The following is a 20,413-nucleotide window of genomic DNA, read 5'->3' on the forward strand; positions in this document are numbered from 1 at the left end:
TCCGAGGTTCCTAGGTATGTTTCAGAAGGCATTATCTGTGAGTAGTTTAAGTTTATTTTAGACTTCGGTGCGACTTACTTGTAATTTTCACTGGCTAGGACCTGCTTAGTGAATGAAAAAAGCACATTCAGATTAAGGTATGTGAATAACCAAGTCTTAGTCATGGAGCTACATGGACACTCACACTCGTACTCACGAAAATACTAGGAATCTCGGCTTGGAATTTCGGAGTAATTTGCTTCTAATATAGATCTAAGACACAACTGCTCACCAAAAGGTTTTGTGAATGTGTACCATTGTAACATGCTGTTTTGTGCCCAAGATGTTCTTTTATTGATATTGGTGACTAGTTCTATTTAGTGTGGTTATGTCCTCACTTAAAGAGCTGTACGGTAGAGCTTTTTAATTTCTAATTGTTTGTCCGAATTAACAAAATAAGTTAAATCCCACTATAAATCTGCTAGACAGAACTTTTCATGATAAAAGTCTTGATAAATCTAGTAGGGTGTTCATTTTATTGCCATGTTAGTAGCCCAGTCAATGACCATTTTTGGGAAATCTGTTCAGCCTCATGTTATTTTCAATGTGGTTAAAAAAAATAGCTAGAGGACGTACATGTGAATATTTATACAGCCTGGAAAATAAAAACAAACATGAAATGTCTTTAAATTCGAACTGCACTTCATAAGTGAACTAACCATTATTGCAGTATTGTGTTATTTAAGATAGTCTGATAAGAGAAAATATATATACTTTATATATAGTGATCAAAGTTATTGCCATTTCTAAATACTACATGTTAAATCTATGTATATTTCATAGTAATTCATGAACTAACTAATAATATTTTTTTTAAATAAAAGGACCCAAGTTTACAGGTGTTCAATGTTCGTATTTTTACTGTATCAGTGTGAAGATATTAAACACATGGTGATTTTAGACACAATCATACAGTGCTTCTCACTATGTCTGTCTTTCTTTTCAGCTCACTACCTAGATGCAGTCCGAGGTATGTTTTAAAATCATTATTCCATTAAAAAGAAAAAGCTGTAGTGGTGTCTACATACAACATCTCTTTGTCTAGCTGAGGGTCTTCTACGGGGCTGTACCACACAAATATTTTATTCATTCATAAAGTAAACCGTTTTTGATAAAAATCACGCATGATGGGGAGATTGTGAGCAGATACTTACCCCACTGTTCTGTATAAATACTCTCATTTATTTACTCACAGACAAGAAAAAACTTGACATTGCTTGAAAAAAATATTAAACTCAGGGTTTGGGATTAAACTGGACAGAGTCAGGCTTATATATATTCCTACTAGTATGTGAATTTTAGTTTTATGGTCGATAGACAACCTTGCTTCAGCTTTGTGTCACTATTAAGTATATGTTGCCCACCCACAAAATTATGTAGACATGTACTTTAATTGCATGATAAATATGTACATTAGAAGTAATATCATACCCTTTATATAATCTTAATTCAAAGACAGATATAAAGATTATGGTCCTGTTTTATCATCACTATGAGTTCCGGACCGACTCAATGTGAGGGTCATGTGGAAGAACAATTGCATATTTTTAGGGAAAGTGCTGCATCAGCTTCAGTCCTGCCCCTCCATGAAACTAACCAGATCACTTGTAATGTTGTGCTTGCAAAACTATTGTAAATATGTGACGAAAGAAAATGTGAATTAAAAAACTACAAAGGATAGCAAAGGATTTTATCTGGATGTACCATATAAGGCAAGGGACATACAACACATTCTTTCAAACGCTGCATTGTCTCTGTGTGGAACAAATAACTAGGGGCCAGATGTACAAAATTCAGAGTTTGCAACTCGCAAATTGCGAGTCTGAGCGACTCGCAATTTGCAAGTCGCAAACCCGGATACAGGATGGTGTCCCTGACACCATCTGCGAATCGCAAGGGGGTCGCAAAGACCCACCTCATTAATATAATGAGGTGGGTCGCAATTTGCGACCCCCTTGCGATTCGCAGCACTCACAGGGATGGTGGCCTGCTGGAGACAGCAGACCTCCATGTCTGTGACTGCTTTTAAATAAAGCAGTTTTATTTTTTTGTATTGCAGCCCATTTTCCTTAAAGGAAAACGAGTTGCAATACAAACGAAAAAATGAAACGTTTTTGTTTAATTTTTTCAGAGCAGGCAGTGGTCCATAGGACCACTGCCTGCTCTGAAAAAATGTTTTCAGGGCCATTCACAAAGGGGAAGAGGTCCCATGGGGACCCCTTCCCTTTTGCGAATGGGTTTCCACCAGTGTGACACTGGTGATAACTGCGAATTGCGATGCGAATCTCAAATAGGAAGGGGAACATCCCTTCCTATTTACGACTCGCATTCCCATTTTGCGAGTCAGTGACCAGGATACCGACTCGCAAAATGGGAATGAGCATCGCGATGTACTTTTTGCATGTTGCAAACAGCGAAATTCGTTGCGGCATGCAAAAAGTTTCGTACATCTGGCCCTAGATCCCTGACATTGTTCATAAACCACAGAGATTCAAGGACTGCAGTTTTCTGCAAAAACTAGCAACCTCACAAACCGCAACCAGAGGTACCAGGATAGTCCCCAACACAATTCAACAGCCTGAAGCACAGATGTCATTCCCTCGGGTACCAGGGTACCACACTCTGAAGCATCTCAGGGTAGGGTTAATACTGAATTACAGTCAAACGTTTTAGATTATCTTTTAGACACTTGTTAATAAAAGTGGACACCACATACCAACTTCACACTCTGTCCCATAGCCCATGGCCCACAGTGCAATATTCCTGCCAGCCTAAGCTGTGAATTGATACTCAGCTAGACACAAACCAAGTCATCTACAAGACACTTCACACCTACTTGATATTGCACAAGTGCTAATTTTCAAGAAAATAGTTTGCTTTGGCCTGCCCCTGCAGAATGTTAGCAATTAGGTAAGCTAGAAGATGTGCCCTACAATTGCTAACCTTGTGCCCCAAAAACTTGGGGTCTAACCCTGCTTTGGCTCCTCACCAAAAATGATTTGATTTTGGCCAATATGTTTCATATTCCTGTATTTAAGTCTATACAAATGTGTAATATATAGAACGTGTGTACTGTACAGAAAAAGTATAATGTGATTCCCCAAGTACATGCCATTTCCATCACACCCTGGGCTTAGTAATTCATTCTCAACTGAACCACATGTAGTATGCTCTTTTATGCAAAACATGTCTTGTTTGAGGTGCTTATAATACAAAGAAAAAGGCGGTGCTGCTCCTTAGAGCTCACTACATCAAATAACTAAAATCAAACACATTCTTTAATTTGACATACAATATTAATTGCCAATGTGTGGTGTTGTTCAGAACAGATACATGAACATCTATGCACCCTTACAATTTTGGAGACACAGTGTAAATGAAGGACTAGACAGCTGTATCTTTGAATGTTTTGGTGTTTCAATTGCCAATATATTGCCAAAGTAAGTAGATTTGGAATTAAATATAGTACATCTATAGTTCTGTATAAGTGGTTATCTTTAATATATGTTGGTAGTCTTTATTGAATATCAGATACATGTCAAGATTTTGATATCATTGCTGTCGATATTCTGATATACACATCATTTTTTTACATTGTTTGTGAACATTTTCCACATCTGTGTTTTTACCATATCATAATAGCATGAAGCACCGTACCAACTGTACCAATTTAATAAATAAATGACAAAATATGTAAAAGATAGCACCATTAGAGCAGCACTGTAGATGTTCATGCCAATGACACACCTCCCCTTACTGGTATTTAAACCTCTTTATCCCTCATTTTCTGTAAATGTAGTGAAAGGTGTGCTTTTGTTCATCAATCTGAAAACAATGTCCTACTCGCCCTACTTTAGATGGATGCCCAGGTCTTTGTTATGGTAATGGAAGATGCACCCTTGATCAGAACGGATGGCATTGTGTATGCCAAGTGGGCTGGAGTGGAGCAGGCTGCAACATTATCATGGAAATGGCTTGTGCTGATGGCATGGATAACGATGGTGGTATGTGGTTCACATTTTAGTTCTTTCTATTAATAGTAAATAAAATGTTTTATAGCATACACTTCACAATTGTGGTAAACCAGAAAACTAAACTGTATATCTCATTATTCTAAACCCTGTTATCCAGTGGCATATATATCTCTCCTCCTCAAACATCCTGCTGTTCCTACTTTCCTTCTCTAAGTGCATGTTCAAATTCATTACAGATTGGTTTGGACAGTTAAGTACATGTATACATATATATATATCACAAACTTAGTGGCTCTCAATTTCTAAGTGGGTTAATGGATTGCAGGTTGGGATTCTCGGTACGGAACATAATGTTTCCTCAGGTTGGGAATTAATGATTTGTGTGAAGAAGACAAATGTAACTGACCTCTCAGGAAGTTGGGTTTTAAGATGGTGTTGTACTGCAAAGAAGCCCCTGTTTTAAGTCTTCATGGATGAAATGTTCATTTAGGTCATATGGTGACATTTCCTGGCTCAGAAAAAATAGTGTCAAACGCTTTACAGATATACAGTCAAGAATGTGGAATTTCAATTTTATGTTTAAAACTGATTGTTGTGAACTTGTAACCGGCAAGGGTGCCAGTTTTAGTTACCTTAGGGCTCCAGTTATACTTACTTTAAACAACTAACTATAACAGGTGAATTTCTATGATTTGGTACATTTAAAATGTGAGCCTAACTATAACATCCCAGAAACCTTTGTTTTTTCAAGTGAATTTCTGTGGGTGGGGGGTTTTATTTCTATGTCCTAACCTGTCTCTGTAACCTCTGGTTTTTTCAGTGATTTTCTATGATGTTTAACGTAAAGTAACTTTCCTTACTATACGTTAATCCAACCACCACCATGCATGGCCTTTGGCTGTCCGCGGTGGTGGTTAGCCGCAGGCCCTGGCCTGCAGCCAGGCCCTGCAGCCAACCCCTATAACCACCCAACCCTGTACTGCACATTGGCTTTAGGCTATACACGGCGTGAGTTGGCCGTGGCCTCTCTCTGGGTGTGAGAGGGTGTATCTGGGGGTGAGAGTGGGGGTGAGAGTGTCTATCTAGTTGTGAGAATGGGTGCATCAGTGTCTTTGCGGGTGTGTCAGTTTCTGTGTGAGTGGGTGTGTGAGGGTTTTAGTGAGTCTATGAGGTGGTGTACAAGGGTCTGAGTTGGTCTGTGAGTAGGTGTGTGAGTGTCTGAGTGGGTCTATGAGTGGGTGCATGAGGGTCTGAGTGGGGCTGTGAGTGGGTGCCCAAGGGTCTGAGTGGCTCTGTGAGTGGGTGCGTGAGTGTGAGTGGGTCTGTGAGTAGGTGCGTAAGGTCAGAGTGGGTATGTGAGTGGGTGAAAGAGATTGAAAAATAACAATTGAGAGAGAAAGAGAGTAAGAGGGAGAAAGATAGATAGTTTTTTTAGGCTTTGATGGATGTTATACTTAGAATGCAATATTTCTGGACAAATTGAACAGAAAAAATTATTTATCAGTAAAAAAGAGTGTAATCACCTTTCAGTAAGAACCTTACACTTTTAAAGTAGGGCAATTACTACAGACACACCAGTACTAAAACCCTCAACTTTTAGTGTGAGGGTCTGTGACCTTAACCATTATCCCACAGGTGACTACTTACTGTAATAATTGCACTGAGAGACCAATGCAATGACTATCTCTCACCCTCTCTTCCATCCCATTATGGGATGGAAGAGAGGGAGAGAGAGAGTGATAGAACCTCAGGGGGAGCCTCAAGGCCTCACGGTCCTAGCCAGCTCTCCAGCTCCTGTGTTAGCTGGCATTGCTCCCACAAGCAGGAAGCTGTTTTAAGTAGCAGCTCCCTCCATGTGGAAGCAATGTTTTCATCTGTCTTCCCTGCATGCATATTTGTTTGCAGGCAAGACAGATGAAGACTCTGCTTTCTGAAAGGGATAGCTGTTTGACAGCTGTCTCATGCAGACAGCTATGTTTGGGGCGTGGGCACCCTGGGACATAGCAGGAGCTGGCCCTGGGGGGTGCGGTCCCTAGGGACATAAGTGGCTCTATGAAGGAGACCCCTCCTCCAAGAAGCATCACCCCGGAGAGGTGGTGGTCCCTGGGGCTGCAAGGGTCGGAAACGGACCTCCTCTCATTTATTTTATTGTAGCCCCAGGGAGCTGGTGGTCGTGCAGCCCCCCACTCTATTTAAATATAGTCCGATCTAGGTGGCGGTTCCCGGAGCTGTTTGTGTGGCCCGGTGGCCTCCCTGCATTAAATTTGTTAATAGCCCTGGGGTGGTGGCAGTCCCCGGAGCTGCAGGGGTGCCACACAGCCCCCGTATTGAATTGTATTTGAGCTCTCTGGAGGTGGCAGTCCCCGGGGCTGCGGAGGCCCAGGTGGCCCCTGCACATATAATATTATTTTCCCCGGGTAGGTGGTGGTCCCCGAGGCAGTGAGGGTGCCGCAGTCCACCCACATTAAAATATGAATGCCCCCAGGACTTGGCCCACCCCAGGGCTACAGTTAAACAAGCGTGGGAGCTGGCACTTCTGTTTTTTATTTTATTTTCCCTGGATCCATGGATCACCTGCGTTTTGTGGCAAAAATCTTTTTTTTAAATGTTTTTAGGCTCTGGGGGAGTCCCTTTGGGACCACCGCATCAGAGCTAAGGGGTCAGGGTGACTCTACCCTGGCCCCTTTTGTTTTTTGTTTTACACTTTTTTTGGGGACTCGGCTAAAGCCGAGTCCCAACATGGCTGCCAACCCTTCTTCGTTAAAGTGTTGACAGCCAATCAGATCCCAGCACGAGATCAGGAGGGTTTGCAGAGCCTTCACGTCCCTATATATACAAATTTGGATTTTCTTCAATTTCTCTAAAACTACTTAATGGATTTACACCACAAAAAGAGAGCTTTCTGGACCAAGAGTTACCTTTCTGCCAAATTTGGTGTAATTCCGTCCAGTGGTTCGGGCATTATCGCTGTTCAAAATCCCTATGGACTGGACAGCCCCTGCTTGAAAGATCACCCCAAAACTTTCCAGGCAGCAGCTGAAGTAACCACCATTTTTCGGGGGGAAAAATTCATGAAGATTTATCAAACTGCTCTAAAGTTATTAGCAAAACAAAAAATGCTTTTTCTTTTGAAACTGGGTCCTAACTATAGCTACTACTTAGTGCCCTATTGCTGACCGCCACTAGGTAATATATTTATATTATTAAATAATAGATATAAATGTATAGGTATATATATATATATATATACAGTATATATATATATATATATATATATGTACTTGCATACTTACATAAGTATGCATGGCAGAGGGTTTACTCCATCACAATGGTGACAGATATCCTGTCTGCTGAAATCTAAATCCCATAGGAAACAATGGGATTTAGATTTTGGCGGACAGGATATCGGTCACTGTTGTGACAGAGTTACCATCCACCAATATTTGAGTTAGGCCCCTGGTTTCCATAGGCAAAGCTATATTTGACTTGACTATGGAGGTCATTCTGATCCTGGCGGTCCATGACCGCCATGGCGGAGGGCGGCCGAAGCACCGCCAACAGGCTGGCGGTGCTTCCTGGGCGATTCTGACCGGTCAGAAAAGGGGAGCCGCCGGTTTCCCGCTGGCCCAGGGAATCCGCCATGCCGGCGCTGCTTGCAGCACCGCCATGGGGATTCCGACCGCCTTCCTGCCAGCCTGTTTCGGATGGTGGGAATGGGTGCCATGGGGCCCCTGGGGGCCCCTGCACTGCCCATGCCACTGGCATGGGCAGTGCAGGGGCCCCCTAACAGGGCCCCACAAGGATTTTCACTGTCTGCTGTGCAGACAGTGAAAATCGTGACGGGTGCCAATGCACCCGTCGCACCCCTGCAACTCCGCCGGCTCCATTCCGAGCCGGCTTCATTGTTGAAGGGGCTTTCCCGCTGGGCCGGCCGGCGGTCTTCTGGCGGTCGCCCGCCGGCCCAGCAGGAAAGCCGGAATGGCCGCTGCGGTCTTTTGACCGCGGAGCGGTCTTTTGGCGGGAACCGCTTGGCGGGCGGCGACCGCCGACCGCCGCGGTCAGAATGACCGCCTATATCTTTAGCACCGTTTGAGAATTTTCATGAAAAGTGTTGTGTTGGGTCTTGCTGTGCATGGAAAGTTTCAGGGTGATCCATCAAGTGGGGGCAGAGAATAGGGAGGGTAAAAAAAGTGTTTCCCATGTTAATTTCCATGGGGATATTGAACACAACTACAGCCCAAACTGCTGGACGGAATTGCACCAAATTTGGCAGAAAGGTAGCTCTGGTCCAGAAAGCACCCTTTTTGTTATTTGGTGTAAATCTGTTCAGTAATTTTGAGATATTTAAAGGAAAACAAATCTGTATAGCTGGGCGGAACTTAAGGACAGATCTCATGGTGAGATCTGATTCGCTGCCAGCACTTTAACCAGGAAATATTGGCAGTCATCTTGGGAACAATATATATGATAGTACCCCACTAAAATGCATTTTAGTGAATGGCAGGTTTTGAGGGTCATAAAAAGAGAACAGATAAAGGGTGAAAACAGATTTTAGTTGCAATATATATCATTTGTTGATGGTACCATACTAATTGTAGGGCTTGTGGTGTGTTCTAAGGTGAATTTACCCTTTGACACTGTCTTTTACTAGGATTTCATGAATCATGTTTGAGAGAAAACTCTTTTCGTATGATTTTCCTATAGAGGTGATGGAAGGTGCTCCAGAAGCTAAAATGAAAACATACATTATGTAAATTCACACTATATTTCTCAGCCACATAAGAACAAAGTCTGACATTCTCAGTAAAACCTGTACTTCCAACAAGAGCGGGCTGTTACTTAATTCCCTTGTATTCTACTGCAGCTTTTTCTACTGAGGATACTGCAGTAAATAAAGAAATTGGGGAGTTTCAGAACAAATAAGTATCCCAAGACCACCACCAGAGAAAAAAGAGCCACAATGTAGCACACATATCACCCAAAAGTAGCCCAAGTATAGCCCAATGACAGAAGTGGGCAAAACACTTAATTTTTGTAGTTTTTTGCAGTGTTACATAACGCAGACTTGACCCGAAGGTATTGGAATGCTTTACATTAGCATCAGTTACATTACACAAGAACACATTCAATTTGTTTTTTAGCATGGGGAAATTAAGTGATTTTCCCAAAATCACTGGATGTTGAGCTGACACCAAAACTAGCACCTGGTTCCCCAGTTGCAAAGTCTGCAGCTCTGGCCATAACGCCACTTACTCCCCTCTGCGTGTAACAAATAATCAAGTGACCAACTGGATAAAAAGACACAAATATAGCAAATAATTTAAAAGTGCATTGTCGCTATTTGAGAGCTCAGAAAATATGTCCTCATTTTAGTTTGTTTTGCACTGACCATAATTTCTATTGGAATAAGACCCTCTCATTTTTATAATTTCTAAATGAAAAGTTTTAGGTATTATAGTTTAGATTACATCAAGATGACATCAGGCATACCACCCTTTGGTAATAAATATAGAATGTTAGCAATCAAGTTGTTCACTAGAAAACTGTGGAGAGGCAGATATCAGGGGCACAGACTCAGATAATTGAGGGCAGGGAGGAAAATGCAGAGGCAACAAGTTGACCATGCTGGGCAGGCGGGAGGGGTAGTGGCAGCACAATGGACCAAGGGAGGCAAGATAAAGGGGGCCAGGGGCAACAAACCAACCATCCAGTACAGGCTAGAGAGGCTCTGGCAATATAGCAGACCATTGAGGGCAGAAGGAAGAGGCAGTGGCTGTACAACAATACATGCTAACAGACCCGATCTAGGCTGGAAACTCCCAGTGTTTTTAAGCCAAAGTTGGCTTTATTTTATCTGGCTACTGTCTAGAATCGCTTAATTTTCAATGTAAGTCAATAGGGAAAATCAGTTCCCCAGCTTGTTTTTTCAAAACCTCCCTCTTACCAAGTTCAAAATGTTGGCAAGTATGGTACATTGGATCACTGGGGGCAGGAGGAATAGGGTAGGGGCATCAATCAATCAAAAATGTAAAGAGCTCGTCAAAAAATCCGGGAGGGTCTTGAGGCACTGGAGCTGTATGCTGCTGCATGGAGATATGATCATTCGAACATCCAGGTCTTTTCTTCTCTTCTGAATTGCTGGAGTGGTGGTGCACTCCTAAGGTGCTGGGGATGTTGTTCCAAGACTTGGCTGCCAGGTGTGAGAAGGAGCATCGTCTGCTGTTGGCTTGATGGATCTGTGGGGTGTCTGTGAGGGCAAGGGAAGTTGATCGGAGGTGCCTGGTTTGTTGGTGGAAGATCAGGCATTTGTTGAAGTATGCTGGTCTTTGGTTGTGTAGGGCCTTGTAGGCATGGGTCAGCATCTTGAACTAGCATCTCTTCTGAATCAGGAGCCAGTGTTGTTTCTTGAGATAGCGTGTGATGTGGGTCCTTCTGGGGAGGTTGAGTATGAATCTTACTGCTGAGTTCTGTATTGTCTGGAGTCTTTTTAGGAGGTGTGCAGTGATTCCTAGGTAGAGCTTTTTTCCGTAGTCCAGTCTGCTGGTGATGAATGCCTCCATGACTGTCCTTTTGGTGCTTGCTGGGAGTAACCTGAAGATCTTGCAGGCATGGACTTGGATAACAGAGGGCAGGAGGCAGATGGGCAGGTGCACCAAACTGACCTTACAAGGCAGATGTCAGAGGTTGCAGCAGCACAATACACCACACAGGGCAGTCGGGATGGCAATGCAGCACAACGGACCATGGAAATCAATAGGGAAGGGACAGGGCCATGCACATGGACAACAGAGAGCAGAGGGGAAAGAGGCAAACGCAGCAAGCTGACCATACCAGACAGACACGAGGGACAGTTGCTGCCTAACCGACCAGGAATGGCAGCAGGGAGGGGACAGGGACACGACAACAGACCAGACAAAGCAGGTGGGAGGGGATAGGGGCCTGCACATGGAGAACGGAGAGCATGGATAATGGGACAGGGCTGGAGCAGCAAGCTGACCATGGAGGGCAGGCGGGATGGGCACTGGAAGCACAACACACCATGGAGGGCAACAGTAAGACTATAATGGCATACACACAGACAACGGAGAGAAGGTGGAAGGGGGTCAGGGACAGCAAGCTGACCACACTGTGCAGGTGAGTGAAGCAGTGGCAGTTCAGGAGACCATGCATGGCAAGCCGAAGGGTTAGTGGCAGCACAACGGCCATGGTGGACATGAAGGAGAGCCATGCACAGAGGGCCATGGAGGACAGAAGGGATGGGTAAGGACTGATCACAGACAAGAGAGGACAGAGGAAGGGGCTTTACAACAGACCACACCAGGTAGGCAGGAGGAGCAGTTGCAGTACAACAGAGCATGGAGGGCAGAAGGGAGTGGGAGCAAATTGGAGCATGGAGAGCAAGAGGTAGGGGATAGGGGATAGGGGCATGGAACTCTGAGAGGCAGGGTGGAGGTGGCATGGACAAGGGCAGTCATCGGACAACCCTAGCGACGTGGGAGGGGCAGTGGAAGCTCAACAGAACACTCAGAGTAGATAGGAGGGACAGTGGCAGGCCCTTGAAACGTAGTGGGCAAAAAGGAGAGAGCAGGAGCAAGCACACAGACATCAGGAGGCAGGGGGAAGGAGGGTAGGGGCAGCAGGCTAAGCTCAGAGGCTAAGTAGGAGGGTAAAAATGGGCCATAGAATTGGGCAACAGAGGGCCAGAGGAGTGGGCAGGGACATCTAGCTAAATGGAGGGCAGTGGCAGCACATCAGACCATGCAGGGCAGGAGAGAGAGGCTGGTGCATGGACTTGGCCAACCGAGGGTAGGGAGGAAGTGGATGGGGCAGCAAGCTAACTGTTCAGGGCAGGAGGGTAGGGCAGTGACAGAACAATGGCCGCACAGGGCTGTAATGAGGGAGCAGGGGCATGGACTTAATGTTCCCTGTAACCTTTGCTTTTTCTAATATATCTATAGAGATAGATAGATAGATAGATAGATAGATAGATAGATAGATAGATAGATAGATAGATAGATAGATAGATAGATAGATAGATCAAGCAGTAGCACTGAAATAAAAGTAAACCTATCAGTACCCTGGTGTGCGGCTTCCTTCTATATGGATGTTTACTAGAAGGCTGATGAACAGATTCGAGCGGAGAAGCTGAAAACGCTGAGAGCTGCGCACCTCTCGATCTGGAAGTATTCCGGCATTCAGCAGAACGTGTGTAACAAATATATATATACACACACACATATAGTGTATATTTATATAAATACATATAAAAAAATGTGTATATATATATATGTAAATAAATATATACACATATATATATATATATATATATACATGCGTATATATATATATATATATATATATATATATATATATATATATATATATATATATGTTCTATCATAAACCAAATTCACATTAAAAGGCGTCATTTTCGTGTTTATTGTTGTATTCTATTCAGAACACTGTTTTCACAAATTTTAGAATGATCGGCATCAAAGTGTTTTCCTTGTCATACTACAATCCTATCGTCACTTTTACCACCTTAAGTTCTGGTTAGTACTGATCAACTAGAAGGTATTTCAGACATATTTCTGCTGCGCAGGCTACATAACCTACAACTGGGGTTTCTTATTTATTTTTTTAATAACAAAACAGTGGATCTATAAAAAAAAAAAAACTGTCTTACAGAAGCTTGCATTAAAGCTTGCTAAGGGGAATGCCGTACACTAAAGTGTCTTTGTTGCAGGACATTTTTCTTTAGAAGAAAACAACTAGGGGACCAAAGCAGAATGACTTTTATTGTATAATTAATGCTCTAGAGCAGTACTGGCTTCACGCTTCTGCTGTGTTCATTTAACTTAACGGTGGCACATCAAACGTTTTAACTTAAAGTAGCCTATGCTATTTATGACCGGCCTAATGTATAGAAACTGAACTTCAAAATATAGTTTCCTTAAACGCAGGAGCAGAGAAACATAAACTTCAGAATTAATGCTTGACGAATACGGTTAAAATTGCATTAGGTTCAAATAAATATGTTTTTGAACAGCCCACTATCCTTTTGCAGAACTGAAGCTATGTGTTAGTGTCACGTGTGCAGTGTGTGTGCAAAAGTAGCTCCTAGTACATCTCCTACGCTATAGTGATGCGATCTGCAGTTGTAGATAAATTAATTTACCGTTAACTGAAGATGAATAAAACTAAATAATTTGAGGTTAATTTACTGGCCATCCAGGCAGGACTTCTATTGTTTGCAATACGTTTGACTATGAGGTGTTGCTACGAGACTTGTCTCATCGGCCCTGCAATCACAGTAAAGCAAAGAAACCCATTCTGATTGGACCAAGAATGATTGTCCTAAAGCATGCCTGGACTCGTTTCTCTAAACATCCCGAAAATAATATATTTAGGCCCTGATTCAAAATCATTTTTTAAGTGTGACTGAAAAGCAGAAAGAGAATCAAATCGCGTCTTAATTCGGATTAAATTGGTACCGTGTGTGGAGGAAGGTGCATGACTGGGAAAATTTTACATTTTCTAACCGTATACTCAGGAAGCTATATTCATGTCTTAAAACAAATAGCCTAGCAGATATCTAGCAACAATCACCCCTTCGAACCAATTCATGAAGCATTTTGGATGCCAAAATTCCAGTGTATCCACCCAAAAATACTTTCCAAACATATATCCCAATCTCGGTTTACAATTCGGGATTGCACTATCTATTGGTAAAATGTACTCACTAAAAGGCAAATTGCACCAATATGACAAAACTGTTGCATTTGCAAGATTGAGGTTATAGACTGAGTGTTAGAAATGGGGTTTTTGGTTGGCAGTCAGGTTGCCCTCTGTCCAAGCAAGAACCCTCACTCTAGTCAGGGTAAGTCACACAGAATCCAAAATCAGCCTGTGCCCACCCTCTGGTAGCTTGGCACGAGCAGTCAGGCTTAACTTAGAAGGCAATGTGTAAAGCATTTGTGCAATAAATCATACAATACCATAATATAACACCACAAAAATACACCACACAGTGTTTAGAAAAATATATAGTATTTATCTGGGTATTTGCAGGTCAAAACGATCAAAGATGCAATATGAATTTGTAAAGATATCACTGAAAAGTGATATAAACTGTCTTACGTCTTTAAAAAGCAAACAAAGTCTCTTTCAAGCACAAAGTACCTGGTTTCTGGTGGAAAATCTCCGCAAAGGGCCGCAGAAGAAGAGATACGTGGAAAAATGATGTGTGCGTCGATTTCTCCCCAGCACACACGGACTTGCGTCGTTATTTTTCACGCGGGGAAGTCGTGCGTCGTTTTCCGGCACGCGGACAATCTCTTTATATGGGTCGCGGGGATTACCAGATGTCCCGGGTCTGTCCGTGGATTCTCCTGCTTGTTTTCCGGCTGCGCGTCGTTCCGCGGGCTGTGCGTCGAAGTTTCGATCTCACGGCAGGCGTTGCGTCGATTTCTCCTCTTGAAGTCGGGCGGCGTTGTCCTTGCAGGCCGTGCGTCGAAGTTCCGGTCGCCCCAAGGCGTCGCGTCGATCAGCGTCGGTGTGCGGCGTTTTTCTCACCGCGGAATAAGCTGTGCGTCGAAAAATTTCGGCGCACGAAGCGTCCAAGTGAAAAAGAGAAGTCTTTTTGGTCCTGAGACTTCAGGGAACAGGAGGCAAGCTCTATCCAAGACCTTGGAGAGCACTTTTACAGCCAGACAAGAGTTCAGCAAGGCAGCAGGCCAACAGCAAGGCAGCAGTCCTTTGGAGAAAACAGACAGGTGAGTCCTTTGAGCAGCCAGGCAGTTCTTCTTGGCAGGATGTAGTTTCTGGTTTAGGTTTCTTCTCCAGCAAGTGTCTGATGAGGTAGGGCAGAGGCCCTGTTTTATACTAAGTTGTGCCTTTGAAGTGGGGGTGACTTCAAAGAGTGTCTAAGAAATGCACCAAGCCCCCTTTCAGTTCAATCCTGTCTGCCAGAGTCCCAGTAGGGGTGTGGCAGTCCTTTGTGTGAGGGCAGGCCCTCCACCCTCCCAGCTCAGGAAGACCCATTCAAAATGCAGATGTATGCAAGTGAGGCTGAGTACCCTGTGTTTGGGGTGTGTCTGAGTGAATGCACAAGGAGCTGTCAACTAAACCTAGCCAGACGTGGATTGAAGGGCACAGAAAGATTTAAGTGCAAAGAAATGCTCACTTTCTAAAAGTGGTATTTCAAGAATAGTAATATTAAATCCGACTTCACCAGTCAGCAGGATTTTGTATTACCATTCTGGCCATACTAAATATGACCTTCCTGCTCCTTTCTGATCAGCAGCTGCCACTTCAACAGTGTATGAGGGCAGCCCCAATGTTAGCCTATGAAGGGAGCAGGCCTCACAGTAGTGTAAAAACGAATTTAGGAGTTTTACACTACCAGGACATATAACTACACAGGTACATGTCCTGCCTTTTACCCACACAGCACCCTGCTCTAGGGGTTACCTAGGGCACACATTAGGGGTGACTTATATGTAGAAAAAGGGGAGTTCTAGGCTTGGCAAGTACTTTTAAATGCCAAGTCGAAGTGGCAGTGAAACTGCACACACAGGCCTTGCAATGGCAGGCCTGAGACAAGGTTAAGGGGCTACTGAAGTGGGTGGCACAACCAGTGCTGCAGGCCCACTAGTAGTATTTAATCTACAGGCCCTAGGCACATATAGTGCACTCTACTAGGGACTTATAAGTAAATTAAATAGCCAATCATGGATAAACCAATCAATAGTACAATTTACACAGAGAGCATATGCACTTTAGCACTGGTTAGCAGTGGTAAAGTGCCCAGAGGTCAAAAGCCAACAACAACAGGTCAGAAAAAAATAGGAGGAAGGAGGCAAAAAGTTTGGGGAGGACCCCGTCAAAAAGCCAGGTCCAACACTAAGTTGTTGCCTTTTCAGACTGAGTCACTATAAAAAGCACACCCATAACCTCGGGTATTTTTCGGAGGTATATACATAATTTTTTACAGGTAGTTTTCAAATCTGTAATGTGGTTTTGGAAGATTAGCGGTGCTTTAAGGGCACAAATGGAGAGGGGATGTCCTCTTTTTTCTAAGGGTATTGGGAAAGGCCAAGGACTTTTCCCACAGTGAAAAATAGTAGGTGGATGGAACTCATGGAGTTTCTCTTTACGGAATTCCGCGGAGTTACAGTCAGTCAGTCAGTTTGGCCGGCTGTCTTAGGCCGGACAAACTGACATGCACACTTCATACTCTCCACCCGAACTATGTTTCACAGCCAGTTGGACAACCAGCACAGACTCCCACTCCTTAACTGAGTGGAATTTCATCCCACACAGGCGACTCCCAGTACTTCTCTCATGCTGGGTAACAGCATGAGAGAAGCTTCTGGACTGGGTGGGGAGAGGAGCAAGAAGAGAAGAACAGAGGTGGCGTGAGCAGAGGGACATGGAGGACTGGCAGCTGCAAGTAAGTCTTTTTATTATTTTTATTATTCCCCCCTACCCCGCTCGGCGCTTTGCCCCTCCAAGCCTTTCTGGCATCAGCCGCCACTAGTTCACTGTCAGAAAGAGCTTTTGAAATTGTGTTTCCAGGCCTCTGCAGTATCTTTCCCAAAGGTTTGTATTGGATTAAAGATTCACGAAAAGGAGATGTCACTTCTGTTCCAGAGTAAGCTAACATAGAAATCTCAAGGTACTGGACAGCACCTATCTCATGGAGTAACGTATCACTTCGATAAATGACATACAGGATATGTTGAGGTCTGTCATTTCTCGCTGTTTACTCTTTCATGGAAGAACGAGTTTCCTCTAGGATAGCTCAGCAATTCGAGTGTTTGCTGATGAGATCCGCGTGATATCTGCATAAGGTGTGTGTGTGTTGTGCAGGTCTCAGCTTCCAGCTCTGGCACATTTGAGTCAACCTTTAATCTTTCTGATATCAATAATATGGACTGGGTAACAATTATTGCACATGAAAATGTGCTATAGAACGCATTTTGAAGAAAGTGCAACATAAATAATAGGTTGCCTTTGGGAGTGTAATGATGTGTTCTCTGCATCTGTCTGTTTTTTTCCTTTTACAAGTAATCTCCCTCGCAGCTATTCTCATCACCAGGCTGGGGCGCAGCATCATTTCTGACACAGGATGTTGTCCCTCATTGCGTTCAAAGACAGTTCAGAGCTAAGCAACACGTTTTATGTCTCCCATGTTCTGAGCGGAGCCAGTACCACGGGAGGAAGGGATGCTTCTTTGGAAATATGAATCATTTTTTATGGCGGGAAAGATGCAATTTGTGAACTGCATCATAAAGCTTTTATGGTACCACATTTATATTACCTAATGCACACAGGCAGAGGGACAGGGAGATATTTTGGACCACCAAGGCTCTTTATGTATGTATTTCTCTTACCTAGAGTAAAACAATAATATTTGCTGTTTTCTTTGAGAACGTTGCCGTACAATGCTTGAGCTAAATCATTTTTAGATGCAAAGTCCACAAAAAGGCCATAAACCATTCAGAAATTAGCAGTGAAGGGGTCTTAATCCTCCATAGGTTTACGTTAGTTTTAAGTATCACTTCCATTTTGGTACCTAAGAAGTATCTATGAACAGCCAATTGATATTCTTTTCATTTACATTTCTTTCAGGCCCTTCCCTTTTGCACGAATCAAGACTCAAATCCAGCATGACTGCCATTGAATTCTCAGATTTTAACAACAGGTGGCAGGAGAATTCCGCTGTGCACCTTATCCACATAAGAATCTACATGTTCTTTGATCAGCATTGTCTTCCTACATTTTATTCTTTGAAACACATATATTTTCCAAACAACTGAATAACTGTTTTATGTACTGAACCACAAAGAGGTAACCAAGCACCAAGAGTTCATCAGGATCCCACCCTCCTATCCCCATTTTAATGCAGTGATGGGGTGGCATATAATAACATCACTATGGAAATACCAAGTGGTCTAAAAAGTAGCACCCCCCCCCCCCCTCCCGAGAAACATGGCTTGGAGGTTCACTCAGTGTAAAGAGATCTGATAAAGCTCAGTTTCTTTTATTGGAATCTAGTGGAAGTCTCCTCTATATGGATGTCTGGGACTACTTTCATTAAATTCTCACCTATTTTCTCTGCTGAGAACAGTTGAGGGGTGCCCTTCTCTTTACACTAAGATTGTATTCTTCGTGTATGCATTCTGAAAATCACACTATAAATTCATCCCTTTTTATTGGTAGTTCATAGTATTTAAAGTTGTGTGCACAATTTTTAAAAGTTAGCATTCCACAGGCTTTCATGTGTAGCACAGACTCATTGCCTAAACTCTAGGCAGTGTACCCACGAGTACCATTTCACTTTTTCAGAAAGCAAGCCTGGCTTGTACCACTAAGATGTGCAATTTCGACATAATGTGCTCGCTCAACATTTCAGCTAGCCAATGGGGTTTATTCCCTTTGAGCTCAACCTGCTAGACTGCTGAGAGCTACTAAATGGTGCACAAGGATGTGATTTCGGAGTTCAAATGCCTTAACTGCACAGCCTCGAAAAAATAGCAACTGCCCTGCCCACCTACCTCTCGCATTCCGCACATCCTTTAAAGTTGGTGAGCTGTGTTTTCCTGAAGGTGATGCAGCCGCTGCCTCAATTGTTGGAGAACTAACAGCCCCAAATTAGCCCATCAATAAGCATACAGGCAGCTGTTTTTCCTGTCACTTTACACATTGTAAGTAATGGCGATCTTGAGCAGGAACATTTAATAGGGATCTCCCTCATGCACAGGAAGAAAACTCTCAGCATTTGTTTGACATAAGTGTCAAACACAATGTATTTCTAAGCCAGGTCTGGTTTTGAAATGTTTTAAACTAATCAGGAAATAACTTGAAGATGTTTGTATGCTTTTGCTGAGTGGAGGTAGAGGTACAGTTTCTATCACATCTAACCTTAGGTATGGAAAACTCCAGCAAACACTACACAGTGAAATAACTTTTGGCTTTTATTTCACTGTGAGGTCATACCTATCTGTGTCCTATTCTCTACTGTAGCACCTTGCCCTTTGGGCTTACAAGGTACACTTTAGGGGTAACTTTTGAATATTTATAAACAGGCTTTCTTACCAGCATACCAAAGGCATTTTTCCAAGTCATGTGTCACTCCACTGCGTTTAAGCTGCAGCGTAGCCAGAACAGCGATGCTCTTGACAGACATATCTTTTTGTCATATTTTTGTGGCTGATGTAAATACACATTGCAGCACACATATGACATTTAACTTTCCGTGCCATGGATGCACATACAGCACCATTTACTATGGCTTTCCATAGACTGTATATTGGCCAAATAGGGAGTTCCAATTTACAACACATGATATAGGGGGAAAGCACACACACTCTACCATTGCTTACCAGTGTTTAAGAGTTCTAAGGCCAGCATGAATTAGAGTACACAAAAAGCCAAACAATCTAGGATAACAGTGCAGAAAAGGCATATTTTCTCCAGCAAGCAGTGCCAACATTTTTGGAATTTCCAGTGCTGTTATACTAAAGAAAATCCCAGTGTGCGTGCATATTATTTATTTTAATAAAATATGACCAGTGAGTTTTTCTGCTGCAAAATATCATTGATTGAGTCTTGCACACATGTAAAGCAATACTGAGCTAAATGGCACTTCATGTCAAAACAGCATCAGACGAGCCAGGTGTGCATCGGTTTTTATGTGTCTGCAATATGAAAAATTGATGTATTTAACTTCAAATTCCTTCAAGTTAGTGTATGAGGCGCAGACAGCAGAGCTCTGAAACAGAGAGAGGAAATCACTGCTCATTGTTTTTGAGCTGTGTTTTCTTAATCTGGTGCATTAAATCGGAGAAATCCTGAGTTAAATACATGTGTTTTTGATACTGTAATCACATAATAAAGGCGTTGTGTTATTTGTATTCGTAAATCCTGCATCTCACCTGTAAGGGTGCTCATTGCTGCTCCACCGAAAAGTCCAAGCTATGAAATAATCGTAGTTGGTATGTACGGTGTACAGGGACATTTATTGGTCCTGGAAGTGGATGACAACTATAAAATCACAGACCAATTACTATTCAAGCAATAGAAATAAATGAGTTTGAATTGTGGGCTATATAAAATATCAAAACGGTTACCTTATAAGTAATTTACTTTTCTATTCAAGCAAAGTGAATTCTCTTATTAATCAAATCACAACATGCAGTTCAGGTTACAGAAACTAAACTTTTAGCGATAAAGGCAGCACACATAAATCGCAAACTCGTAACCCTCGGGAAGCAGTGACACGCAAGTACCATGCCTAATTCTCACTTTTGACCCCCCACTGACTTCGTTCAGTTTTCCAGCAAACTTCAGCAATGTGCTACTTCTATCCTCCCTTTGGGTCCTCAGATGCGATT

At 42.9% G+C, this 20,413-nt stretch overlaps 1 protein-coding gene across 2 annotated transcripts in view; it reads left to right on the forward strand.

Moving 5' to 3' along the window:
- The window catches only part of TENM1 (teneurin transmembrane protein 1), a 1,758,425-nt gene that overhangs the window by 1,196,672 nt on the left and 541,340 nt on the right, over positions 1-20,413 (forward strand). For both annotated transcript variants that reach the window (XM_069211839.1, XM_069211847.1), the window contains 2 exons: positions 986-1,009; positions 3,897-4,043. In XM_069211839.1, the coding sequence (XP_069067940.1) occupies positions 986-1,009; positions 3,897-4,043 (171 nt within the window). The remainder of the gene's footprint in view (positions 1-985; positions 1,010-3,896; positions 4,044-20,413) is intronic.

This window comes from Pleurodeles waltl, chromosome 2_1 (genome assembly GCF_031143425.1).
Source record: "Pleurodeles waltl isolate 20211129_DDA chromosome 2_1, aPleWal1.hap1.20221129, whole genome shotgun sequence".
Lineage (NCBI taxonomy): Eukaryota > Metazoa > Chordata > Amphibia > Caudata > Salamandridae > Pleurodeles > Pleurodeles waltl.